This window comes from Balaenoptera borealis (genome assembly GCF_965194805.1).
Source record: "Balaenoptera borealis genome assembly, chromosome: 7".
NCBI classification, from domain to species: domain Eukaryota; kingdom Metazoa; phylum Chordata; class Mammalia; order Artiodactyla; family Balaenopteridae; genus Balaenoptera; species Balaenoptera borealis.
Genome location: NC_138864.1, coordinates 112,094,470 through 112,120,722, shown reverse-complemented (window position 1 = coordinate 112,120,722; position 26,253 = coordinate 112,094,470). Strand labels below are relative to the sequence as shown.

At 47.7% G+C, this 26,253-nt stretch overlaps 2 protein-coding genes across 16 annotated transcripts in view; one reads left to right on the top strand and one right to left on the bottom strand.

The window, feature by feature from the left end:
• The window catches only part of CYREN (cell cycle regulator of NHEJ), a 215,986-nt gene that overhangs the window by 741 nt on the left and 188,992 nt on the right, over positions 1–26,253 (top strand). For 8 of the 12 annotated variants that reach the window (XR_014246379.1, XR_014246380.1, XR_014246381.1 and 5 more), the window contains exons 2-3: positions 1,111–1,374; positions 2,333–2,408. Coding sequence is in view for 9 of the 12 variants with exons in the window: in XM_082398132.1 (XP_082254258.1) it covers positions 1,238–1,374; positions 2,333–2,408 (213 nt within the window). In the remaining 3 variants the exon portion in view is untranslated. Of the gene's footprint in view, position 1; positions 193–245; positions 614–1,110; positions 1,375–2,332; positions 2,409–3,251; positions 4,270–26,253 lie in introns of those variants that run through there. The other 4 variants (XM_082398133.1, XM_082398134.1, XM_082398129.1 and 1 more) reach the window with 4 other exon arrangements.
• On the bottom strand, positions 4,147–18,906 carry TMEM140 (transmembrane protein 140). Of its 4 annotated transcripts, XM_082398101.1 has the most exons (4): positions 18,797–18,906; positions 18,313–18,591; positions 7,201–7,284; positions 4,147–5,686 (listed from the first exon to the last, which is right to left on the bottom strand). In XM_082398101.1, exons 3-4 carry the CDS (start codon positions 7,204–7,206, stop codon positions 5,093–5,095), a joined length of 600 nt encoding a protein of 199 aa, XP_082254227.1. In that variant the 5' UTR covers positions 7,207–7,284; positions 18,313–18,591; positions 18,797–18,906; the 3' UTR covers positions 4,147–5,092. The 4 variants fall into 4 exon arrangements, with proteins under 4 accessions (XP_082254227.1, XP_082254229.1, XP_082254228.1 ...); XM_082398103.1 differs by lacking the exon at positions 7,201–7,284 and having other exon boundaries at positions 18,797–18,902; XM_082398102.1 differs by lacking the exon at positions 18,797–18,906 and having other exon boundaries at positions 18,313–18,593.

Sequence of the window (26,253 nt, the reverse complement as noted above, 5' to 3'; positions counted from 1 at the left end):
GTTGTCGCGCGTGCCCCCTCGCCCTCCTCCTGCATGTCGGCACCGGTCTGGTCGCGCCAGGACGGCGCGGGGTCCCCGAGGGCTGCGGCGGCTGAGAATCGGGAGCTCTGGGCTGGGCACGCGCCCGCGGGGCCGCGCCGGGGCGTCCCAGGCCCTCACCCACCCCCAGCCGGCGGAGTCTGGAGGACCCGCGTGCGTGTCCCGGTCGGCCGTTTCAAACTTTTTTGTGACTTTGTGCGTACTGCTCAGTCTCAGTTTCTCATCTGTAAAATAGGCTTCAGAATATCTACCTCATGGTCAAATCAATGGATGCACCGACCGCCGCGCTGTGTTCGTGCCGGGCGGTTAGCGGTGCTCGTTAGGTGTGGGAATGAGTATTAGCACCGCTTGAATTTAGGCAGAATGCGCCCGCAGCTGCCTTCAGGGTTAACTGCTAAGTGGAGGGTGGAGCCCTGCACCCTTTGAGTCACAGGGTCGGGGCTGAGCTTTAGGAGGAGGGGCTGAGGTGGAATCCAGTGCGGGTGGGGAGAGGCCCAGTAAGATGAGACACTCCCCCCAGCCCGGCGCCCCAGCTTCTGGATTCCTGACCCTACTGCTGGCTGAAATCTGACCGGTCAGAAGTATCTTTGGTGTAAGGGAGTGGGTGTTGGCCAGTGAAACCTCACTGTGAATCACAATGGCCTTGGAGTTTCTTATAACCGCTCCCAGAAGAGGGAGTGAGAAGTCTGTGGTTGGGAGAAACAGGGGAGAGATCTTGGAGAGGTGTCCTAAGGGTAGGATAGTCAGGGCACCCCGGGGACCGTGAGCATCTGGGGTGGAGAGGAGCAGGGGCACCTCCCTCCCTCTTTTCTCCTGGGAGGGTGTTCGTCCCGCTCGTCCCGTGGCGAACGGCTCAGTGCAGAGGCTCCTGGAGGCGTTGGGCCTGGCCGCCGGTGGGGACGCTGGGCCCTGCGTGGAGGACTGCTTCTCCCTGAGCCCCTCGCCTGCCCCTTCATGCCCTGTGAACGGCACATCTGCGTCTCCTGGGCCCTGCCCTGACCAGTAATTTCAGCTGATGCCTGGGAGTATTCTCGCTTATTAGAATTCACTGGTCTTTATTCTTCTTTGTAGGAATTAAAGCTGGACTCCCATTCAGGACAGACAGACCTATAATTCCTGGTGTGATGAGAGAGTGGGATTTGCCGTCCTGAAGTCATTAAGCTTGGGCCCTGGTTCCTCTTTATGAGAGACTAGGGAGATGGAAGACTTAAAATCTGAGAATAAAAAAAGGGTGCTTCCCGCATGGATGACAGCCCAGGTGGCTGAAAAGAGGACGGTGCAGGTGAGGAACCCCAACAAGAGGAGAACAGCCACGGCGCCAGTGGCTGCAGCAAGGTGGGCAGCTTCTGGTCCTCCTGGGGAGTTAGGACACGGGGAGGGATTTGGGACATCACAGTTGCCGGGGTCCAGTCTTCCTGTGTTGGCAGAACAGTGAGGTGGGGTGTTTCAGTCCACAGACCTCTCATCAGCTCTCAGGGGGTGCACAGGAAGTGAGCTGTGCCCTCCCAGACTGGCACCGGCTTCTGCCTCTATTGGTGAATCTCCACCGCCAGACCCTCACTTGTCAGCTCCCGGATAGCGGCTCCCCCTCTCGGGTCACACACACCAGCCAAGCTCTCAGACGCCAGTTGTCCAAATCGCCAGTCTCTTCTCTTGCCACAGAAATTGTGACCATCCACTGGGCAAGATGACTGACGAGGTGGTCCGGTCTCCCTGCGGGGAGATCTTCAGGGACAGACGGACAAGCTGCAGGTTGCTGTGCCGGCCTGAGATCAGAGGCCGTGGGGTGGGTTAGGTGAATGGTGGTAGTGGAGGGGGTTTCTGGGCCGCCAGGGAGGGGCTGCCCCTGCTCTCTCCCCTCGTGGTCCCCGGCGCTCACTGTCTCTCTCTGCTCTTCCCTTTCTAAGTTTTCTTCGTTGACCAGCCTTGGTTTCTGGTCTTTGCAGCCCTCCTTTACTGTGTTCGTGCGCTGCGGTGGGCGGGGGGTGGGTTGAGTCTTGGCTTGTTCGATCTGCTCGCATCCACCGTGTGTGTGAGTTTGACTCTCAGAAGCCGGCCGTCGTGCCCTATTTCCAGATCCTCAGGGGAGCTGGTGGAGGGTGGGAAGCCCCACACTGTTGCCCCGGGAACTCCCTGTGCCAGTCACTGGTTACAAGGCTGCAGAAGCCACGTTGGCGCCCTGGGGAAGCTGGTGCTCTCACCCCTGCTGGGCAGGCCTTGAGACGCAGCTCTCGCTCTCATTCTCTCCTCCTGGTGATTCCGTGCCGTCTCTAGCTTTGTGCTTTTCTTTCAGACTTCCTGCCATGAGGACTGTGTACTGCATGAATGAAGCTGAAATCGTAGACATTGCTCTGGGGATCCTGATTGAGGTAAAGTCAGCCGTGTCTTTTCTTATGACCAGAAACTCTTGGTGGGCAGAAACTAGACCAAGGCCTGGTTCGTGCTAATAAAAGAGGCGCCCTGCCTGCTGGGGTGGCCAGGGGCCCGCTCACCCGCAGCCCGCTCCCTGGTAGGTGGGCACCCGCTTGGGGCTGGAGACCTGGGAGGGCGCAGCTGTGCAAGGGAGGGCAGCCCGCTCTGTTTGGGTGCCTCTGTGCTGGTGGCGTGTGGGGGGGACAGAAGTCGTTAACTGCTCACGTTGTCTGGAGGGTCTCAGTTGGGCGAGGTGACTTCTGAGCACCGTACGGAGCACCACGCCGCCGAGTGTCTTGGCTTCCGGAAGCGAGTAATAACTGTCCCACTTTAGAGCTGTATAGAACTTGGTAGTTGCTCAGGGACTTTTGTATATTCCTATCGCGCTTATTCCTTGCAATAACCTGCTGATAGATATTATTATTAGTTACAATAAGTGATTTGGTGCCAATAAGGGAGAGGCTAAGGCCCACACTTGGGGTTCGTATCCTGTGCTCCTTCCATTCTGTCACCCTGTCTTTCCACGTACATTTATTCTAGTTTTCTTTCCTGTGGCGCTGTTCCTCAGGCCCCTGCCGCCGCTCTCCCAAGCTGGTCTCTACTTCTGCACCATCTGAGAAGGGGTGGCGGGGAGGTGGGGAGTCGGGTGAAGGGGGGGAGGGGCCCCCTGTGATTTGGGGGCAGGGCCTGACTCGTCACGTGCTGGCTTCACAGTTGCTTCTGGGCCTGTTCTGCGTCACTGACAGATAAACCAGCGAAGTAAAACCCCGTCTGTTTTGCCTGCCATTGCTTCTACTCAGCAGGGCCGAAAACAGGAAAAGCCGTTGGAACAGCTGCCTGTGGCAGGCGCTGATCAGCCAGAGCGCTCCCCAGCCGGCTCAGCGCCGCCGTCCCCGAGTCCCCCCGGGAGCAGCAGTGAGGACGAGGCCTGTGGGGCAGGCGGCCCTCCTGCGGGGCCTGCAGGTTCTGACTCGGCCTGCAGCCAAGGCCGCGAGGAAGACCAGGATGCCCTAAAATACGTTAGAGAGATATTTTTCAGCTAAGGGACAAACTTCCAGGACTTTCTGCCCAGAGTGGCTGGAGGAAGCTGGGTTTCCCTCTTGGCCTGGGCGCTGCCCTCAGACTGTCACGGCTTCTGCTCCCAGCTTCGCGCCGCTCTGGGCTGCGCAGATTCACCTTGGGAGGTGAGGAATCAGGATGAGCTCCCGTTAGAAATCCTCCCTGCACTGTGCTCTCTCCTCGCTCAGAGGGCCTGGGATCCCCACCGTCTGTTGTGTTCAGTTACCTGGTTCCAGGGAGGTGAGGTTGTGGTCGTCAACTTACTGGAACCAAAGAGTCAACTTAATAATTTTTAAAGAAAAACAAGTTTGGCTGCTAAGTACACTGGAATTCCTACTGTTTGGCCTCCCTAAGGAGGAAGCCTATTTTAAAAATAGCTTCCATCGCGAGGCAGTCAGTCAGTCTGTGAGCCCTTGCTCGTCCAGCCCTGAACCAGACACCCTGCCACAGTGCTGGGCTCCGTCTAGGAGCCGGAGGCTCAGCGTACAGATTGGGAAGCCTCCTGACCAATCAGGCCTCCTCCCCCCGAGCTGCCACCTTTCTTCCACTTGGTGGCCTCGGCCTTGGTCCCTGGACAGTCGGAAAGCAAGAGTGGGACAGGAGCCCAAAGGAGACACCAAGGACAAGACATCACACTAGAGTCCGTGTTTCTGCTTCTGTATTCAGTGTGGCTTTTGACAGGCATAGGATGAGGCAATCACGTGCTGTACAGGTTTTCAATATACAGGTGCTGAAAAATACACAAGGTTCCCCAGTGCATGAGTTGTGCTTGTATCCTTTCTGGGCCCGGGGTGAGAGGTGAGGGGATGCGGCATTCACGTGGATGTGGAACCGGTCAGTCCTGTGCACCTTCCTCTCCTGACCAGGGACCCAGCGTCTTCGGCTCCTGAACTCCCAGGTCACGTGCTGGGAGTGATCTGCCCGCTGACCCCCTGCTCTGTCGGGCTTCAGGTCCGGGAGCCTTTTCAGAGGAACCTTCAAAGCCACCAGGGCTGCTCTTCGTGCCCATGTGTTCTGTCTTCGGTGAATCCCCCAGGTTATTCCTGGGCCTTTGGGAGCGTTGTCAGAGGTGGGGGGCTCATCGCATTCTACCCGCCTTGGATGGAGGTGGGGAGCTGGCCAGGCAGGGCCCCCGGGGCCCCTGAGGTGTTTCTTCATAGACCCTCACTGGGTTCCAGTCTGACATTTGGCAACTTGTCCTGGAAATCTGGCCCCATGACAGGAAGCCTTATTTCCCCATTGTTCTGAGGATAAAGTAAGAATGGCTTGCTCAGATCAGTTAATTAAAGCAGGAATTCTTGTGACAATGAGCTGTGTGGTTTTAGGGTGTCTTTGGGAACCTTACAAGTCCCAAAGGACACACAACCCTACACTAAGAAGCTGAGGGAGCCCTGGCCGCCCTTGCTGCCTCTTGTCCTTGACGTCGGGTGCCCTACCCCCTCCGCGGTGGGTCCTGTCTGCTAGAGCTTGAGATCAGCATTAGCTATGAAACAGGATGGCTGAGAAGACACAGCAGCCCGTGAATTCTCTGGCACCTTCTCTGAGCATAGTTCAAACAGAACCCTTGCAGTCACGTAAGCCTTTAGTCAGAGCTAGCAGCTCTCAAGTTCTTGTCCTTTGCCCTCTGAGGGAACATGACTGTGGCCATAAGCAAGAGGATGAGTAAGCCCTGGGCAACACCCAGAGCTAGAAACCCAGGCCCCAGGAGGGAGGGCCGGAGCCACTTCCATGTGTAGGTGAGGAAGAGGCCCAGGCCGCTGGCCAGCAGCATGGAGGACGTGGCCAGGAAGCCCACGGCCAGCTGCCACTCTCCCTCGTTACTGTTGCACCAGGCCAGGAAGAGAGGCAGGGGGACGAAGAGGGTGAGGACCAGGGCCCCGTACACGCCAAGCCTGGCCAGGGCCAGGCCAACTCGAGGCACCCCCAGGGCCTCCAGCTCAGGGAACTGGTGACACTGTAGGGCCCCAGTGCCCTCGTTCCAGAGACAGAAGTTGTAGAAGCCAATTCTGAGGTTGGGCAAGTCGATGAGGTTGCCGGCCTTCCAGAGGAGCGCAAAGAACAGCAGGAAGATCGCTGTGACTGTGAGCGTCATGATTCCCAGGAACCGCAGCTGGTTCCTCCGCCTTGACCTTAGGACGGGCATCTTCTGCGCTTCGCAGGGCGCCTCCCTGGGTACCTGCAGGAAGTCACGCCGTGAGTGTCCAGTTCTCCCTGTCTCCCTCCCAGGTTCTTCTCAAGCTCATGCTCTCCCTTCTGGAATTACATAAAAACCTGTGGCAAACTCCCTTCAAGACAGCCAAACCAGAACCAAGAGATCTGGGGTAACCTCCAGGCAGGGTCCATGGGCTCAGTCCTCAGCTGCCTCTCTGGGCTGAGATCAGGAGGAAGGGCCCTCCTGGCAGCTTTGAGGGCGGGAAAGATCATAACTGAATGCCCTTTGGCCTGAGACTTTGCTGAATCTGATTTTTCCTTAGGATTAATATCTAAAACTGCAATCACTGGGTCAAGGGTAGCAATATTTTTTAGTGATTTTACTGCATTTTGCCAAATTGATCTACAGGAAACTTGCCTTCTCTAGTCCCTCCATAGTATATAGTATCGATATATATAGGATGTACCTTCCTCATCTTTTTAGAAAAATCTTTTCACTAAGTTTTTAATCAGAAGGACTTCTCCAAATTGGCCTCTCAAACAGTAGTCTGCATACTGTGCCTTTATATTTGTAAATTTGCCAATATGGAACAAAAGAGCCATTTCCATCCTGAAGTGCCTAGGAGCACAGGGCCAGGGCACAGAGTGGTGTCCTGCAGTGCACCCGGCCAGGGCTGCCCGTGGTGTGGGCAGTGCAGGGAGTGGTGGCCAGTGGGGGCCTTGGAGAGGGGCCCAGAGGCAGCCCTGGAGATCAGTTTCTGGAGGGACCCCTTGAGAGGCGCAGCCCCTCACCTTTCCCAGAGCTGGCTGGAGGGTCTGCCTGACCACTCCCACACTTGTCCTGCGCGTGGAAAAACAAAGCGTGGTGGGAGGGGGCAGGATGTGGAACAGACTGAGGGGGAGGGCGGTGTCTGTCCGTGCAGGCTGCCACAGCAAGTTACTTTGGGCTGGGTGCCTTATCAACAACAGAGGTCTCTTCCTCTCAGTTCTGGCGGCCGGCAAGTCCAAAATCAAGGCACCGGCTCATTCGGGGTGTGGTAAGGGCTCAGCGTTTTGCTGTGTCCTCACATGGTGGAAGGGACCAGGAACCCTCTGGGGCCTCTTTTTTAAGGGCACCGATCCCATTCTAATCACCTCCCAAAGGCCCCACTTACAAATACTGTCTCGTTGGGGGTTAGGTTTCAACATACGAATTTTGGGGAGACACAGACGTTCAGTCTGCAGTAGGTGGCTAATGAGAATAAAGCTTTATCAGTGACTCCTTTGGCAGAGACAGAAAGATTTATCAGGTATAAAAAGGTTGTGTTTAGTCCACGGTGTTAGATTGGTACAGTAAGAAGTTTTAACCAGTCCAGCCCAGGGGATGGGAAAAATTCCCAACAGGAACATAGTTTGCACGGCTTTACATATTAACAAGTGTTTGTAAAAGCCTGTATCTCCATTTTTAATGGATTTAGGTATTTCGGGGTGTAGGATGGATTTCCAGGGCTGGAATCTGGATTTACACCATTGTGCAGTGGGAAATAAGATTTGACTTGCCTCCATGGTCCAGGTTGGGAATTGGGGTGCCTTTGTGTAAATGCTTCCTCTTACTTCTCCTATTTCAAGCCTATTACACTTGGGCTAAAAAAAAAAACACCATTATTATTCAGCTTAATGCAAAAAGATTCCTGGGGCTTCTCAGAGGAGACTGCATGAGCCACCTCACGCAGCAGCTCCCCAGGCACCCAGGGCCTTTGTTTCTGACTTCCTCTTCTCTCTCGAGGTTTTCAATAGAGAGTGAAACAAAATAAATTGGAGCTAGGAAGCCCATGAGCAGGCATGTGGAGAAGGTGGTAGTCCCTGATTTACTTCCTCTCACCCCTTTATGCACATAGAATTCAGTCCCAACTCCTGTGCCTGGTACGTGAGGCTCACCACGATCTGGTACGACTTAGAACTTGAACTTGGGTTCTCTAGTGAGGCCCTGCTCCCTTTGGTCTCCCCCCCTTGCTTTGCTGAGTCCAGCACCTGCCCACTGTCCCCGTTCCCGACTGCCCACCCGCTCAGCCACTCCACCTCCTCAAGTCCTACCCTGTTCTCTGCCTCTCTGAGTCCTACTGATTTTTCACCAGCTTTCTCAGACTACTTCAGCACACACTATGATATAGCTGAAGGCCAAGCTTATGCTTCCACTAGCTGTTTTATCCCAGAATGGTGCCTGATACACAGTAGGAACTCTTTTTTTGTTGTTGTTGAATGAATGAAAATGACTTGTAGCGTCCTTTAGGTACTGCATGTACTTATCTAACAAGACGGCAAAGCTTCTTGAGGTGAGGGGCCGTGTTTTACGTCTCATATATACTCAGTGCTGGGATGGCTCCTCTGTGCTTCCTGTTGGGATGTGGACAGAGAGGTTGGGGGCTAGTCCTAGCTTCTTTTTTCTAAGCACTTCCCAGTAAAACGATATGGTTATTTGGTTGGAAAACCCTAGGGTACTCTTCTCTGCCTTCCTAAGAGCTTACCCTGTTCTGTTCTGTTTTGGCTTTTAACAATCCTAGTATTCATGTTCTCACCACAGTGAGCTTTTAAATTCCCTTTAGATGATAAGCCTGTGCTTCCTTCAGAGGGCAGAAGGGGACACTGCTGAGTCACTGTTGCTATTTTTAGGTGAAGTTTTTCCTGTTTATAATAAAGTAATGCATGTTGGTTGTAGAAAACTAGAAAAATGCACGAAAGTATGGAGACAAGACTAAAAATCGTCTATAACTTCAAGGTTGTAGAAGTAAGCACTCAAGGACACATTTCCTTCTATAATGTTGTTTTACATAGTTGGGACCACATAAATATATGTGCTTGTATCCCGCTTTGTAAACATCATTATAGCATTAATATTTCCCTTTGTCATTAGAAGTGTTTCCTAAACAATATTTTTAACGGCTGCATTAGCTGTTCTCTTGTGTATGGTTTATATATTCTGTCTTACGATGTTGTTTTATAATATTAAAAATAATGCCACGGTGACTATGTTTGTGAATCAGTTTATCCTTCCACCAGCAGTTTAAGAGAGTACTTATCTCATCTCATCCTCCCATATTGAATTTTCTTGTCTTTTCATCTTTGATAATGAAAAATGACACAGCATTGCTATACTATTTCTTTTTAATGAGCAAGGTTTAATGTTTTTTAAGTGTTTGTTGACTGTCTCTGTTTTTTTCTCTTGGGAGTGCTGTCATTTCCTTTTTTTTTTTTTTTTGTTTTTGTTTTTATCATTTTCAGTTTTGGTTTCTGTTTGTCAGTGTATATGAGCTCTCTATAAATAAACGCTGCTAGCCTTTTGCCGTCACAACAGTCATCGTAAAGCGTAACCCTTTTGGGGCAGTGGGGCCCCTGGACCAAGACACAGATCTCTACCCTGAGTGAGTGTGTGGAGTGTCACCAGAGAGCCCAGGGCAGCAGAGTCCCAGTTAGAGAAGCAGGAGGAGAACACTCCCAGACCGTGCATTTGAGGCAGTTTTTTTGTTTGCTTCTGTTTTTTAGTTTAAGCACCTCTGAAGTTTTCACTTTGATGGGATGATGGCTGAAAGAGGCACAGACATAGTATCCTGATCTTCTAAATTATGTTCTTGCCACCTTCATGTTAAAAGAGTGAAACTTTCATGAGGTCGTGTCTGAGGGAGGATTGGAGTTCTCTGGCAGATTGTCACACTGCAAATCCCTCCGGCCACCCATGCCCCGAATATAGGACACCTGGCAGGCAGAGAACGGGTGACCAGAGAGCTTTTCCCAGCATAGGTTTCACCCCTGGCCTGTCCCTTGACTGTAAGGAACACTTGAGAAGGGCGATGGAGCGGGGAGGCCGGCTCTTGCCACCGACACCGGCTTGTTTACTTCAGATGGCTGAAGGCCCTACCACGTGCTCTCTTGAGTTGCAGAGTCAAAATGGACTTTGTAAACTGCGGCCCGTCGACCTTTGTTTCTGTTTTAGAGAAGGTCTGTAGCTCTAATCTCCGGCTCCCAAACACTTCTTTCTTTTATGCTAAAATATTTATCAGCTTAATCATTATGCGGCTGCTGTATACAAATGTTGATCATATACTTATTTATAACTTATGATTTGTCACTGCTCTAATCATGACTTCACATATTACATTTTCATCTTATCCCAACATACGAGATTCCCCAGAAAACTCCTTTCTCTACATTGACTTAGCAAAAATACCCACTCCCAAATCACCCACCTCATTCTGTTTTTTCAGTTCATTCTTCCTGCCTGAACGTCTAATGATATTCAGTAACAAGACTTTATATACAGCTGGGGCTTATTTAGTTTCTCACCATTTTGCCCGAGTTCACCACCCGTGCGCCTCTGTCCCTAGTGACGCCCCCGAGGGTAGCCTCCTGGGGCACCCTGCACTGTCGCTCGTATCAGGGCACCGCTCATCCACCACCGGGAGATTCTGCTTCGTTCATCAAGTGTTTAATGAGCCCTTAGAGGTGCCTGTCGGAGAGGAAGGCAAGTTCCTGCAAGGGTCCCCTTCAGTCCGAGCTCCCCCTCCAGAGGGTGGGGTCGAGACTCTGGAACGTTTGAATTCCTCGGCCAGGGAATGGTACAGTGTGCTGTGCCCGCAGGTGTGTAAACGGCCTGGAGCTTGTTAACAAGGATGACTCTTGACGCCAAGGGCGCCCACTTTCCAGGGACAACATTAACAGTAACTTGGCCTTCTCCTGCTTCTTTGGGACCAGGACTCCCCAGTGCTGTTAGTGCCCGTGTCGCCTCCTGGACGTCTTCTCCCGTTACTCCTGCTCTCCACTCCCTCCCCCGGCTTCGGCCACGTTGGCTCCTTTCGCATTTTCCAGAAACTTGAGGCAGGCTCGGGACTTTGCACTCGCATTCCTCGCCTGGAGTGCTCTTCTGTTATCCCTTGGGTCTCTGCTCAAAGGTCCCTTTCTCGGTGGCACCGTCCCTGGTCGGCATTTTGAAGCCGTAGCAGCCCCTCCGCGGCCCCCGGCCCCGCTCTCCCCGCACTCCTTCCCTGCTCTTCCTCCTTGCCGTTTTCCACCATCTAACGTGCTAAATGTTTTCTTTTGTCTTCCACCTACAACCCTCAGTAGAATGTAAACTTCATGTGGGCAAGGAATTTTATCTGTTAGGCAAATCAGACAAAAATCTATGGCTGCCTGTCTCTCTCAAAATCTGTCTTTAACTGTTATATCCCCACACCCGGGACTCCCTGGCACATTATGGGCACGCAGTAAGTACCCACTGAGTGACCTCCGAAAGGTTTCGTGAACGCCAGCCATGGCACGTAGAGCTTCATAAATGCCTCCTTCTATTTTTTTGACCTGAATCTCTGTCCTAGTTCTCCTCCTTCTGGTCCTTCTCTGTTTTTTATTCTTCCCATTTCCTAAATGTAAGTTTCCTCAAGCTTGTCCCCTCTTTCTTAGACATGTATGTGAGCCTGTAGCTTCAGGCGTTGGACGCTGTGAGGCCCCTTGCAAGGACGGACTCAGGTGTGGTGAGTCCGTGCCCCGCCCTGCCCTGGCACCAGCAGGAGCAGTTGCTGCCATGACCTGGCAAAACTTGGATGTTATAATTTTGCTGCTGTCAGACACTACACAGTTCGCAAGTTTTGTGGAACAGAAGCTTGAAAGAAAAACGGATGGGTTTTTAGTTTATTGGCTACAAATTCATCTCCCGGCCTTCCTTCTCATTAATGACTTAAGAAAGCTATAGCGGACCTTAGAGGGCAGAACTTGCTTTGAGAAGTCTTTGTGATCACTGGAGGTGTCTAAGAAGGAATCTAGTTTGATTGAGGGCTTATTAATGATTAAATACTGACCTCAAAATCTTTTTGAGCATTTACTCTGTGCCAGGCCCTGTACTAAGCACTTAGCAGGTATTCTTAAGTTTTCACTGTGAGAGCACATTTAATGTTACTATCTTCACTTTCCAGAGGAGAAAACTGAGGCTTACTGAGGCTCAGTAAGTTCCCCAAGTGGGCCTGGTGAGGCCTGTCGGGCAGAATTGTGAAATCACTGTAAGAACCTGAGCTTTGTCTCCCGAGGTCTGGCCCTCACATGCTGCATCATCCCCTTTAATCTTCACGGCCACAGTGTGTGGACATCACATTATTCTCCTCTTGTATGGGGGTGACACTGTGGAATAGTGCGTCTGAGCTTATACTTTGAAGCTGTGTGTACTGGGTTCAAATCCCCGCTCTACCATTTACTAGCTACGTGAATGTCTCTCTGCCTAGTCTTCTCATCTGCAAAATGGGTACAATAATAGAACTTGTTTTGTAAATGTTATGGAAATTAAGTGAGGTGATTTATGTGCAGCATGTGGAACATTACCTAGTATTACTTAAATTATTATTATCATAGAGAGGAAACTGAGGCTCAGAGAAGTGACATTCTTGAGGAGACACTAGTGCTGGGGTTCAGAACAGAGCTTCCCTGGAGGACCTGGACTCCAGGAAGCTGGCCTCACTGGTGGCTGGCGCCGACGACTCCGGGATGGTGTGAGGGACGTGGTGGTGAAGAGCGTGGACCTTAGTGCCAGACCACCGGGGTTCAGGCTGCTGTCCTGTCGCTCATAGCGCGTGACCTTGGGCATGTCCTGAGCTTGCCAGCGTCTACATCCCTGCCCTTAACGCGCCTGCGGGCCTGTCCCTGGGGGCTGTTGTGAGACTGAAGTGAGTTAATTTGATCTGCACAGGTGGACTGGTGCCTGCTCTGGTGCTGCAGTGGAGGCTGTGGTCCAGGGGAGAAAGGGAACACGAGGGAAGAGCAGGGCAGGGGCGGAGGGTGGGGCTGCGACGTGAATAGGGGGGAGCAAAGCCCAGGGAAGAAAATACGAGCAGAAGAAAGTCAGAAAAACAGAATCTGACAGAGGAGAGAGCCAGCTTGTCAGAGGGGGCCTCCAGCCCTGGCGAAAATCTGTCTCGCTGAACTCACTGAGCATCAGTGTGCTCGTGGTTTGGGTGTGGCTCCTGACGAAAATAAAAAGGGAAGAAGAAAGGGAAATGTGTCATCTTTGCTTTGGCAGAAACGTGAGCTCAGGTTCTTACTTTTGAAAACGAGGCCACAGCGCTGTTTCCCAAATGTTGTAAGATGGAAGCAGCAGCCTGGGTTTCACATGCCGCTTGGACGGCCGGGCCAGCCGTGGCTTTTTATGGAACACTGTGACGTCTGGATTTACTTAATTTTTCCATGTAAATAAAAACAGCTTTGCCAGCAGAAACATGACTACACCATGAGACTGCAGCGTGGGGTTGGAGCCCTCGCCGCCCCCTCCACCTCCAGCTACTGGAATAGACTGTCTCAGCGGCCCCATTAATATTAACTTGCTGTTTGTCCAGTTGTTTTGTTGCTCATTAGCCCTGCTAGTAAGCAGGCGATCCAGCCGGGAACAAAGGTCAAAAAGAAATTTAGCGCGGGGGAAAAAATCCTTAAAAATGAGAAAACGCCTGCACCTTGGGACCCATCCTCGTTTGGTTTTTACTGGGGACACTTCACAGTGCAGTTTCCGGGGGGCCAAGATTCACAGGCCCCAAGGCAGAGTTTGAAGACAAATAACAGTACCAGCAAAGAGTGACGGCCTTTGCTGTCACTCTCGATGTGCAGCTCCTGCCCTCTCTCCTGCACTCACATGGGGAGTCACTGCCCCCCTTCTGCTGCTGAGGCCAGGGTTTCCTCTTGTGACTCCAGCCATGATACATGTTGGACGATTCCCTGAGTCACAGGCCCCGGGGAATCAGTAACATGCGGGGCAAAGCAGGGGCTTGCCTTCCTTGAGCTTGCACTCTGGTTGGAGAGACAAACACCAAACATGTATTTTTAAAAAGTTAATTATAATTTTTGAAGAGATTTGGGAAGCAAATAAACAGGGTGACGTGAAGGAGAGAACCTGGTAGAAGGAAGTGATGGTTCTCCATTGGAGGGTCAGGGAAGGCCTGTCTGTGAAGGAGACATTTGATTTGAGGCCTGAGGGGTGTGAAAGAGCCAGGGGAAGAGCCTTCTAGAAACAGAGTGCAGTGGTTATAAATACCGGGTTGGGAGAGGAACAGACCAGGGGCTGGTGACAGCCCAGTGACTGAGGGGACAGGACGAGGCTGGACAGGGGAGCGGACCCAGGTCCCTGAGGACTTTGGAGGCCAGGGTGAGAGGTTTGGATTATATCCTCACTAGGTGCTTCATTAACTCAAGCCCCTGCTCCCCCAAACCTAAGGCGCGAGGCCCCAGGTGGCGGGGCTGAAGGTGTGGAGAGTTCCTGAACTGGGGTGGGAGCAGTGCCGGGCGTTGTCTCTGGCGGTTCTGCGCACTAGCCCTGCTGTAAAACTAGTGAACGTAGTTTGCCCCCAGCAGTCAAAAGTAAAGAAGAGGAGGTAAAGAATGATAGACGGTCACTTAGACTTAGACCTTCAGTTTTGCAAAAGTTATTTTGAGAGTTGGCCGGAAAGGAGGCTAAGTCTTCTAGGACTTCACCTCCATCCCCACACAGGAGGATGCGGTTCTTACCTGGAGAGCTTGTAACGCATATGAAATGGCTTTGTAACTCACCAAAATAACTCAAAGAAAGCAAATCACAGGCCAACTGAGTAGCAGGTGCTAGGGGGCCTCTCCCTCCGTCCCTGAGAAAGCAGATCTTTCCCTGGTCACTCTTAGGGGGTGCTGACCGAGGCCTGATGCTTCCTGGTGGGCAGGATGCTGCCAGAAGGGGCCGAGGTCGCTGCTCCTTTGTGTTCTCTGCTCTGCCAGGGTCTCTGCTGTTAGTACCTCCACCTCCCTGCCGCTGCTGAGTGGGCAAAAGATCTGTGTCCTCACAGAAAAGCTGGGGATCTGGGGCGTCCCCTCCCAAAGTCTATTCAAGTCTAGATTTTTGGCTGATAAAGTTAAGTTGTATATTGGGACTCAGAAAATGAGGCGGCCCCAGTGGCCCAGCCCAGGTCACAAATCTAAACCCAAGTCAGCCTGCATGGGAAACATCTGTCAAGGAAACCTAACATACACCAATCACAGTCTTCCAGCAGCTTGAGCCAGCTCACCTTCCCCAGGAAATAGGACCTGCTGGCTACAGGTCGAGGTTTCATTCTAAGCCATGTTACCTCTTCTAATGCTCTGTCCCACGTCCCTAGAAAGAGCGCTCCACTGCTTGCGAGATACTGTGCTCCCTGGATCTGTGGATTGTTTTCCCTTGAACGAAGGAATGAGTAAACTCATTGCTAAATTATTTCAGTTCTGTCATTTTGACAGGGCTGAGACAGCTGAGGTGGTGTGAGCCCAGGGGTATAGAATAAAGCCCTGCAAAGTCTCAGTTTCTATGACAACACACTGTGCATGCATTTGAATATTAAACTTCCAAAGATATTTATTATATTAATTAATTCACCTTAAGCTGTAATTCACTTGAAGAGGCCTAAGGCAGGCTAGAGTCACTGAGGTCATTGCAGTGTCCAGCTCCCAGGTAGAAATAACTGAGGGGAAAGTGGGCCCAATAGAACAGAATGGCAGGGGTACTGGATGGACAGCTCAGAGAGCAGAATATCTGAGAAAAGCTATGTATATGAAGTTAATACACCATAAAATTGGTGTTATAATTCGGTGGAAGAAAGGGTTTTCCATTGACTAATGCTGAAGCAATTGATTAGTTAAAACAAAAGAAAACGATTTTAGGGCCTCACCTCACTCCACATACCAAAATAAATTTCACATGGATCCAGTAGTGAAATGTAAGGAACAAACAGACAAAAGAAAAAAAAGATCTAGAAAAAAGTAAATATTTGATTTATGAATGAGAAAGAATGCTCTGAGCTTAAAAGCAAATTGAAACTACAAAGAAAAAAGCAGTACAGATTTAACTATTAAAATATACATTTCTGTACAACAAAATGTAAAATTAAAAGTCAGTGAGCATGGAGGGCTTCCCTAGTGGCACAGTGGTTAGGAATCTGCCTGCCAATGCAGGGGACACGGGTTCGAGCCCTGGTCCGGGAAGATCCCACATATCACAGAGCAACTAAGCCCGTGCGCCACAGCTGCTGAGTCTGCAGTCTAGAGCCCGCGAGCCACAACTGCTGAGCCCTCGCACCACAACTACAGAAGCCCACACGCCTAGAGCCTGTGCTGTGCCATAAGAGAAGCCACCGCACCGCAATGAAGAGTAGCCCCCGCTCGTCACAACTAGAGAAAGCTGGAGCACAGCAAAGAAGACCCAATACAGCCCCCCCCAAAAAAAAAAAAAGTCAGTGAGTATGGAAAAATATCTGCAACAAACATGAAATGGTTAATATACCTAATATAACAAATGTTCATGCAAACAGATAAGAAAAACATTAATCTCCATAAAAATGGACAAGGCATATGAAGAGATATTTCACATAAGAAGGAATGCAAAATAGTTAACTGTAAAAAATTCTTTTTTGTTTATTTGTACCCTCCACCAAATGTGTGAGGGTTTTTCCTCACCAGGGAATTCTCTGTGACACCTGGATGTCCTATAATTTCACTTAATTCTGACACTATCTACCTGGAGATAGCATCAGATCCCACAGGTTAAGGGGTCAGTGCCGCAAGCCGAGCGCTGCCCCCCCGCCGGTGCAAGTCTAGGATAACTTTGAGTTTCCTATGACCCCCTCCTTGGGTTTGATTAATTTGCTAGAGTGGCTCACACAGAACTCAGGAAAACAGCCTACTTACTAGAAAACTCATTCATCAGAGAAGGAACAGCCACCCAGAAGATGCAGAGGGCAAAGGGTGGGGGGGGAAGGGTCGTGGAGCTTCCATGCCCTCTCTAGGCCTGTCACCCTCCTGGCACCTCCATGTGTCAGAAGCTCTTGAACCCTGTACTTCAGGGATTTTTATGGAGGTTTCATTACGTAGGTATGATTGATTGACTCATTGGCCACTGGTGACTGAACTCTGTCTCCAGCCACTCTCACCTCCCTAGAGGTTGGGGGCTGGGGTGGTGGTTTTCCCTGGCAGCCGGCCCCATCCTTAGCGACTTGCCAAAAGTCAAGTCATTAACAACTCAGAGGTGGTTGTAAAGAGTTTGTAATGAATAAAAAAAAGACACCTTTACCTCTATTATCACTTAGGAAATTCCAAGGGTTTTAGGAGCTCTGTGCCAGAAATGGGGACAGAGACCAAACACATATTTCTTATTATAAAACACTCTATCACATTAACTAACATGAAAAAAAAAGTCTATACCTCATGTAATGTAATCAAAGATACGCCAAGTAAAATAATCTGTAAGTTTCCCTATTAAAACTGCAGCTAAAAACACTTGATATCAAGAGTGCAGTAAAACTGGCATTTTCATATAATGATGGTGGATGTGAAAATTCTTAGAAACATTCTGGGAGGCAATATGGCAAAAGGCACTAAAAACCCTAAAAATCATCATACCTTTTGGCCAAGTAATTCCACTTATGAGTCTACCCTAAGGCAGCAATCAGAAATGCAATCAATGATTTATATACAGGAATGTTCATCACAGTATTACTTTGGCAAAAAATGAGAAGCAACTTGAATGCCCAACATTAGAATCAAATTATGACATATCAAGATACTAAAACTCTGTGCAGCCTTTAGAAGAACCAGGTCTGAAATCACACTTTATAGTATGACTGCAAGAAAGAGACTAAGGAATTGTTCTAAAATGTTAATGTTTGCCCTGATATCTCTGGGCATTATGGGTAAGAGTTCCTTTCTTTTTGCATTAAAAATATTTCCAGAATCATGTGTTATATTTATGTAAAAGTGAAATTTAGAAAACGAACAATCTTAGTGATTAGATAAAGCAGGGGGTTAGCTGGAAAGAGTGTTGAGAAAGGGGAATATACAAAATCAAAAGGAGAACGTCATATGCACGGATTCGGGACTTTGGGAGAGATGAGGTTTAGGAAGAAGATACTGAAAAATGCATTTCAGCTGTCATGAGGGAGGAAGGAAGGACGAATTACATACATACATGTATTTATCTCTTCCCAAAGAGCCTTTGATCTTACAGGTGAAGAAGCATACTGGAAATTATTAGGGAAATAGCCCACATTAAAAAAAAAAATCTTTTAAGATCTGCACCAACTGAACTAAAATCCCACCATGAATTTCCATCAAGGTGTGAAAAGCAATGTAGTCTAATAACATAGGGTCTGAAAATCTCTTAGACCCTCTTGTCTTCTTTCTGAGTCAAGAACACAGGTCTTTCTGACAATCTTAGTCCACAGTGCGTATTTTAAGAACTCACGATGTTTCCTGTAACTACCAGTTTAGCTACTGCGAGTCAGTGATCTGCTTTTGTTTGGTGGCCTATTTCTGATGAAGAATCCACTTCATGCGTCACTAACCATTATTTGTACAGACTCAGTGCAAGACCCTGCTGCCCACAGTTCTCCCCTGCATTTCTAACCAGTTATACTGGCATTACCTGCACCACTTCCGAGGCCAGAGTCGCACAGAGTGATGCTGAAGGGAGTAGGGAGAAGGAGGGAAGAAGAGCAGAGCTCACGAAGGTGGGTCTGTGTAGGGGGGAAGGTCCCCAGACCCTGACTACCAGTCGTTTCCCCGGGCCCATGGCTAGAATGCAGGGTCTGAGAGGAAAGCTGACTTGCTTGCAGAGAGGCAGGCGTCTGGGCGAGCTGTGAGGCATGTAGGGTAGGTACTTACCAAAAAGAAGATGCAGAACCCACAAAACACTCATAAATAGGAGGAGCAGGAAATCAGGTTCGCTTGATTCTTCTTTCTCGCTGCCTCCTAATGTCAGGTTCCAGAAACGAGGCTGGTGGAGACGGGGACGATGCAGCCCCGAGCATAAGCCCCGAGCTTGTGACCGGCTGGAAGGCGCAGTTGTGCCTAAGTAAACAGCTCTCTGAACTTTGTCACATTTGTGCTGACTGATGACACTATCCCCTGATTTCACTTTCATTTCTTGCCGGTGGCTCCTGACTTTTCAGAAAGAAAGAATGTAAACAACATTGTTGTTCCCCAAACCGGCCACTTTACCCACACCTGAACCAACCAACCAATAGACTTAAAGAGGCAGGTAAGTGTCTTGATTATATCACACCACAATTCCAGAAAGGAAACTGGCCAAGACACTCTCAAAACTCCTAATGTTTTAAACCAAGATAAATACAACCTAGAATCTTACTCAGAAGGGACCCTCAAGATCATCTGGTCTGAGATCCCAGACCCAGGTCACCACTGGGGAAGCAGTTATGCATCTGTCCCCTCCTTTTCAGAAATCAGCTTTGTAGGATGACTGGGCATCCCTGGACACAAAACCTTGTCGTCTTAGTGTCCTCACCAGGGTGTTTAGGCCCATGCTGGAACAGCTGGAATATCTCTTATTTCAAAATAAGAGCAGAACAGAGCTTTTATTTTTGTAATCATAGGGGCTCCTAGCCAGAGTTTAAAAATTGCTTTCTATGCTCACATGACCAGCTGGAAATTCCAATTTGGGGTTAAGCTCGGTTAAGTCAGTACACAGCTACCTAGTAATATTGCTGAATCCTTCAGGGTTCCTTTTCCCCTCGCTGGCCTTCCCTCAAAGGAGTTCTTTGAACTGCTACATTTTTTCCCCTTTGTAGTTCTTTTAAACTCAAACCCTAGAAAGAGGTGATAAAGGTGATGTGATCTAATAGGAAGGAAGAACAGAAACTCTGGGATCAGGGAGCTCTGCTACAGATTAGTAAATTATTTAACCTCTCTGAGCATCAGGGTCTCATGTGTAAAATGGAAACAATACCTATTTTGCATGGCTGTTGTGGAAATTGGAGATAATGCATGAAGGTTCTTAGTACAGTACTGGGCACACAGTAATGGTAGCTGTTATTATTAAAAGCAGAATTTCTGAATATCTTGTCTAGCCTTCATAATAATGCCTTCAAGGCAGAGATAAAATTAATTTTTTGGTACTGGTATAGACTAGTCACGCTGAAACCTGAACACTGGTGAATGAAGTGACACAATATAGAAGAGATAGAAGTATACATTTAAGAATTTTATTTGAAGTTAGAATGCACATAGTTTTTAAAGAGTCAAGAATTTGTCAAAGTTTGTTATAGAAAATGGTAGTCCCACACTAGCACCTTCTTCTTCTCCAGGGTAAGCACCTCATCTGCTTTACCTGATTCTTTAGGTATTTACGTCTGCTCTGTAAGTAACATGCTGATAATGGTACTTCTTGATTTTTCAGTTTCCAGCATAATCTTTTGACTCTCAACTATAGAAGATGAAGATGTAGCTTGCTTCTTCCTGACCCATGTTCCACAAGTCCTAATTCCCTCTTCCAAATTGGTTATTATTTTGTTTAAATTGGTACTCAGTGTCTACAATATTATAACTATGTAAATACCATATATAGTAGCTGAGCCACACAGAAAATGATGATTTTTTTTCCTTTCCTGCATAATTTTTTTTTTAAAGATTTATTTATTGATTGATTGATTGATTGCTATGTTGGGTCTTCGTTTCTGTGCTAGGGCTTTCTCTAGTTGCGGCAAGCGGGGGCCACCCTTCATTGCAGTGCGCGGGCCTCTCACTATCGCGGCCTCTCCTGTTGCGGAGCACAGGCTCCAGACGCGCAGGCTCAGTAGTTGTGGCTCATGGGCCCAGCTGCTCCGCAGCATGTGGGATCCTCCCAGACCAGGGCCCGAACCCGTGTCCCCCACATTAGCAGGAAGACTCTCAACCACTGTGCCACCAGGGAAGCCCTCCTGCATAATTTTTTGTCTTTTTCTGGAGATGATACTCGCCTTAACTTTTTGTTTGCTTGGTTTTCTGTGTACTTAACACTAACCCAACCCTTAAATCTTCATAATATCTTTTTTCAAGGAATTTTTAGGCATGATACTTGATCTCTTCCCAAGATAGTCTCCCCCGGAGCCTTCCCAACAAGTCTGGGCTGATACACAGCTGTCATCCTGGCATTTCATTTCACTACCACCATCCTGGGGTTCTCATTGCCTCTGTCCGATGTTGGATCTCATATTTCCTGTGTCAAATGCTTTCCTTGATCTAGTCTTTATTCTATTCTTAAATTTGATCAAAGCTAGAAGAGTACAGACTTTTAGGTTAAAAATAATTTGCCTTTATAATTTTGAAAGTCTTGTTGCATTCCATCTGGCTTTCACTAGAAGTTGAGAAGTTTAAAGCCATTCTGCTTTCTAGCTTCCAAAATGGCCTCCTCTCCTAGTCTCATCCTTGTAGCTTTGTCTTAAAAGATAAAATTGTTATTTTAGTAGGTTTTTGAGAAGGAGCATGTGTGTCCTTCTCAAAAGGATAAATATGTTTCTAAATATGTGTCCAGTTTGCCATTTTTTACTGGAAGTCTAATTTTTTTTTTTTTTTTTTTTTTATACCCTTGGAGGGCTCTTTTTAGCTGTCTCTTTCACTGGTTCCCTCTGACAACATAGTGGTCCTCTAGTAGAGTTTGTCGCTCTTATCAAGCTACTAGCCTCCTCTTAATTGCTAACCACCCAAATCTCTGTTGTTTTTGACAGCACCCTTAGGCTTGAACTTCTCCACATTCTGTTCCAAACAAATCAGTATAGGTAGGGAGAACTTCAGAGCTCTTAGTTCTTATGGAATGCCTCTCCTCCTGGGGCAAACTGTCTGAGCCACAGCTGTGGAGCTGGGGGTGGAGACAGCGATCCACTTCTTCTCGAGTGACACCTCTGCTTTTTGAGTGTGGTGCTGGGTGGGGCGGTAGCTGCTGGTCTTTTTACCCTGCGTGGAACCTCCACCCTATGAAGAAGCTTGGGCAGAGGTGACTGGGACTCCAGCTTCTTGGCCTGCTGAATCTGGGGAAGAGCCTTTGTCTTGTCCTCCACCCAGCCCTCTGGTTGGCTGGAGGACAGGAGGCTCTGACCTCTTGGTTGTACTTGCCTGGAATTTAGCCTCTGAAATAAAGGTAGGGGCATGAGAAATGCTAGCAGCCTGCCTTGCCTGGGGAGATACCATAGCCCTTGACTGGGAGCTGGGGGAGTGCTATTCCTGTGTCCTTGATCACACACTTGGGAGAGTGGAATTTCCCTCATGCTGAACTGGGGTGAAGGAAGAAATGGGTTGTGGCTTAAGTGCCACAAACTTTCACTGCTCTTACTGAGATTTGGTAGATTTTCTTGAATAAATGTTTCTTCACTTGTTGTGTGCCCTTAGGACAATTTCTAAAGACTTAATTTTTTTTAAAAAACCAGTTTTGGTATTCTCACTGGGGAGTGGATGGAGGATTTTCTCAGGTTGCAGTTCTAGAACTGGATTTGTGCCCCTTTATTGTTTTGTAAAGGGAAAAGTTTTAACTGCATATAATCTAAAGACATTTAGATAGCAATGAGTATCATGAACAAATCCGAAATGACAAATTTCAGAAAATTACAAAATAAGAAACAAATGTTTGTAAATTTCAAGCCCCTTAAATTAATCTGTGAACTTAGAATGTAACTAATAAAAACACTGATAAGTTTAGCAGGGAATATCTTTGTTGTTGTTTAGGTTTTTGTTTTCTTGAAGCTAATAAAATGAATAAAAATTTATTGAGGTAAATATTAAGCTACTTTTACAGACTTTTTTTCAGACTTTTTTTTTTTGCCTGAGCCGCAGGGCATGTGGGATCTTAGTTCCCCAACCAGGGATCAAACCCACGCCCCCTGCAGTGGAAGCATGGATTCTTAACCACTGGACCACCCGGGAAGTCCTATAGACTTCTAATAGATATACTGTAATAGTCTTCTTTTTCCCTTTGTTTCAGATATCTCCACCTAGTTTTGTAAAACATTGATGATGGTTTAAATAATAGTAAAAATACAGTACTGTATCTTCTAATTCTAGGGTGCCTAATGAAATGGAAATAATGTATCACAATTAAATTAAAACCATATATATTTAAAAACACTCTTAGGAATCATAGTTTTATCAAACAATAAGAAAAAAAACAAAGAACCAATTACATAACAGCAGTTAAACTAAATAGAGGTAAATCAAAATTACTTTTAAAGAGAGAAAAACAAAACAAAACAAAACACCAGATGTCCTGCAGTGCATGTGGATGTCGTGGAGTTGGCTGCTTTGAAATCTGAATTGAACCTGCATGGGACCCTGGGTCCCTTATGGTGACCTCATGGCTTAACTCTCCTCCTTCCTTTGAAAAGGGAGAAGTTGTCATCATCTGTATGACCTTCTCTAAAGAGAGCAGGTAAACTTATCACCTGCAGCACAGTTTCAGTAAGAGAGTTTAAGGGGTCCCTTTATCATTTACAGCCTGTTTTATTCCTGTGTAATACTTTTCAAGCGTTTTTCTTTTTCTGGTTCTTCAGTTCCCACACTCTTTCTGTCCCTCATCTTCTTGGGAAGGCAGGGTTAGGTTTTCCTGCAGATGAGTGTTTTCATCCAGACCATCCATTATTTCCCTTTGAAGTTGTTCTACGTTTTTTCTGAGATGCCTTTGGCATTAATTGGTTGGGACTGGAAGGATTTCGATTCCGTTTTGACTGGTCGTGTATGTTCTTGAAGATGAGCCATTAGCACACCATGACGTGAGAGTTAAGGAACTTCGCTTTTTGATTGGTTTTGAGAGGTCTTCTGTGTCCTCAAGTGAAGAGGTGGACCCTTCCACATTTCTATTAAGTGTTGCCTAACACAGACTTTGTACCCTTAGAGAACTGGCCTCTCTGAAAGGCAGTTTGAGGGCTTCGTAGTTTTGTGTGAACTCTTTAATCTTTTCACTGACATAACAGTATTCTTTACCCAGGGCAGAAAAACTTTTGACCAGCTCTTTACTCCTCCTTACAGTATGTTGGCTTCTTACTAAAAAAATAAATCGTAGCAGCACATACTGAAGGAAAACCCAAAGGGCTTTGCCTCAAGTAGTCAAATAACACTATCAGAGCACTGCTCCAGGAGCCGCCCGACAGCTAGTTCTGTGGCAGTCTGAAGGTCCTCCGTGGCTCCAAAGACACTGACGCTGGGTCTCTGGCTGTTAGTATGCCATGGACCACAACTGCCTGCTTCTACCCCTGTGGAGCGTTGTACTTCCAAAACAAACAAGTACCTGGCAACCAGGCCAGACCATTGGTGGGGCAGGGCAAGTGAGGCCTGGTTGAATGAAACGTTACACTCTTTGTTCTGTTCACTGCCGCACACATAGAAAGTGAGGTTTGTACTGTGCATTGGGGAAAATGTAAAAGGCTGACTGTAACCAGAGGAGACTAACCCATGAGCTCTGGCCACTCTGGGCCCCACCTGATGTTGCATAAAACTAGGGGATTAGAGTGGTGTCATGCTATAACCCATTCTCTGAACACAAGCACGTCAGGGCATAATGGTGAGACATGCTGAAGCAGAGGACTCACATGCCCACGTTCCTGGGTGAGGCTCCTTCTTCTGATTTGGAGTTTCTTTCTGTAGCCTTGAAGCCTGATCCTGCCTGCAGAGGTTCCAGGGATCTCTCTTCTCTGTAGGCTCGCTTGAGCCCTGTGTTGGTCAGTGCAGACAAGCTGGGTCAGAGAAATGAAGAACCTCCCCAAAGGTATTTCCTCACTGATCTGGAGTTCAATTACAAGAACTCAGGAGACATCAAGAAGAACTGTCGGTGTCTTCACATTTCATGTATTTTCAGTGGAGCCTTGTCGTAGTTCATTCCAAGTGTTCTCAGGTGGGGTGACTCTTTTACCCAGGTGCCTTCCCTCATGTGGCCCTGCCATCTCGGCACAAGTCATCTTCAGAACTGTGGTTACCTCTGTAGAGGGAGTACTTCATTCTATCATCTGACTTTGCTATCTTTTATTTCTTTAAACAATATCTCACTCTCCTAGTATCTCTCTAGTAGATTCAGGCCCAGAGCCTCTTTTGTCCATCACGCAGGACTCGGACATGAACAGTTCTTTCCACACAAACTTTTCCCAAAGAAGAAAGGATAGAACAATCTGCAGAGACTGGTCTGGGAATCCTGGAGGGTGCCAGGGTTTGGGCCAGTGGTCTACCTAGGAATGTGGAGAATAGAGGCTCTTACCAGGCTTGGAGGTGAGGGGTGAAGATGGGCAAATGCTTGATGAAATACTTGTTTCTTTGTTTATAGTTTATTTATTTGAAAGAGAAATTGCCAATTAGGAGTTTATAACATGTTTCTGAAAGTAGAGAATTCAGCTATGATAGTATAGAAGGAGATCTTTGTATGGAAAAAATGACTTAAGTAAACCCCTTTTATATGCAGAAAGGATGCTCACCCTTCTGGGATAAAAATGAAATATAACTTTTTTTGGTGATGGTGGGCAGATCGTCCTTATCTTAAAGCCTAATTATAAAAGAACAGTTTAATGATGTCAGGATGAAAGCTCCAGAGTTAGTGTATGTCTGTTTTTCCTATTATAAGGCCCTTCTGCCTGGGTCAGTAGCATCAGTGCCGACTCAGGAACCCAGGCTCCATGAGGCATCACTGCTGTCATGTGTGGAGAACCAAAGGTGACACAGAATCTGGGTCCTGTCTGCAAAGAGGATGGGGTCACAGCACATACTCAGCCCTCCTATCACAGTGGTCTCTGATTTTAAAGGATTTTTTTTTTTTTTTTTTTTTTTGGCTGGACATGGAATTCAGGTTTGTCAACACCACACTGTCTTGATTAATGTAGCTTTATAGGTAAGTCTTTTAAGTCTTGTAGTCAGATAATATCAATCCTCTGACTTCTACTTCCCTTTCAGTATTGTGTTGGTTATTCTGAATCTTTAATCTTTTTTAAAAAAAATAAATTTATTTATTTATTTATTTTTGTCTGGGTTGGGTCTTCATTGCTGTGTGCAGGCTTTCTCTAGTTGCGGTGTGCGGTGGCTACTCTTCATTGTGGTGCGTGGGCTTCTCATTGTGGTGGCTTCTCTTGTTGGAGAGCACGGGCTCTAGGCGCACGGGCTTCAGTAGTTGTGGCACGTGGGCTCAGCAGTTGTGGCATGTGGGCTTCAGTAGTTGTGGCTCACAGGCTCTAGAGTGCCGGCTCAGTAGTTGTGGCGCACGGGCTTAGTTGCTCTGCAGCATGTGGGATCTTCCCAGACCAGGGATCAAACCCATGTCCTCTGCATTGGCAGGCGGATTCCCAACCACTGCGCCACTGGGGAAGTCCTAATCCTTCTATATAAACTTCAGAATCAAGTTTGTTGACAATTTGCTAGAATTTTGATTGGGATTTCATTGACTCTATAGATCAAGTTGGGAAGAACCGACATCTCGACAGTAGTGAGTCTTCTTATCCATGTACGTGGACTGTCTCTCCATTTATTTAGATCTTTGATTTCTTTCATCAGAGTTTTGCAGTATTCCTCATATAGATCTTGAACATATTTGATTTATACCTAAGTATTTTAATTTTTGGTGCCAATGTAAATGGTATTGTGTTTTTAATTTCAAATTACAGGATTCATTGCTGGTATATAAGATAGCAATTTACTTTGGTATATTAACTTTGTATCTTGCAACCTTGCTATAATTGCTTATTACTTCCAGTAGGTTTTTTTTGTGTTGATTCTTTGGGATTCTCTACATAGATAATCATGTATTCTGTGAACAAATACAGTTTTATTTCTTCCTTTTATTTCCTTGTCTTAATGAATTACCTAGGGCTT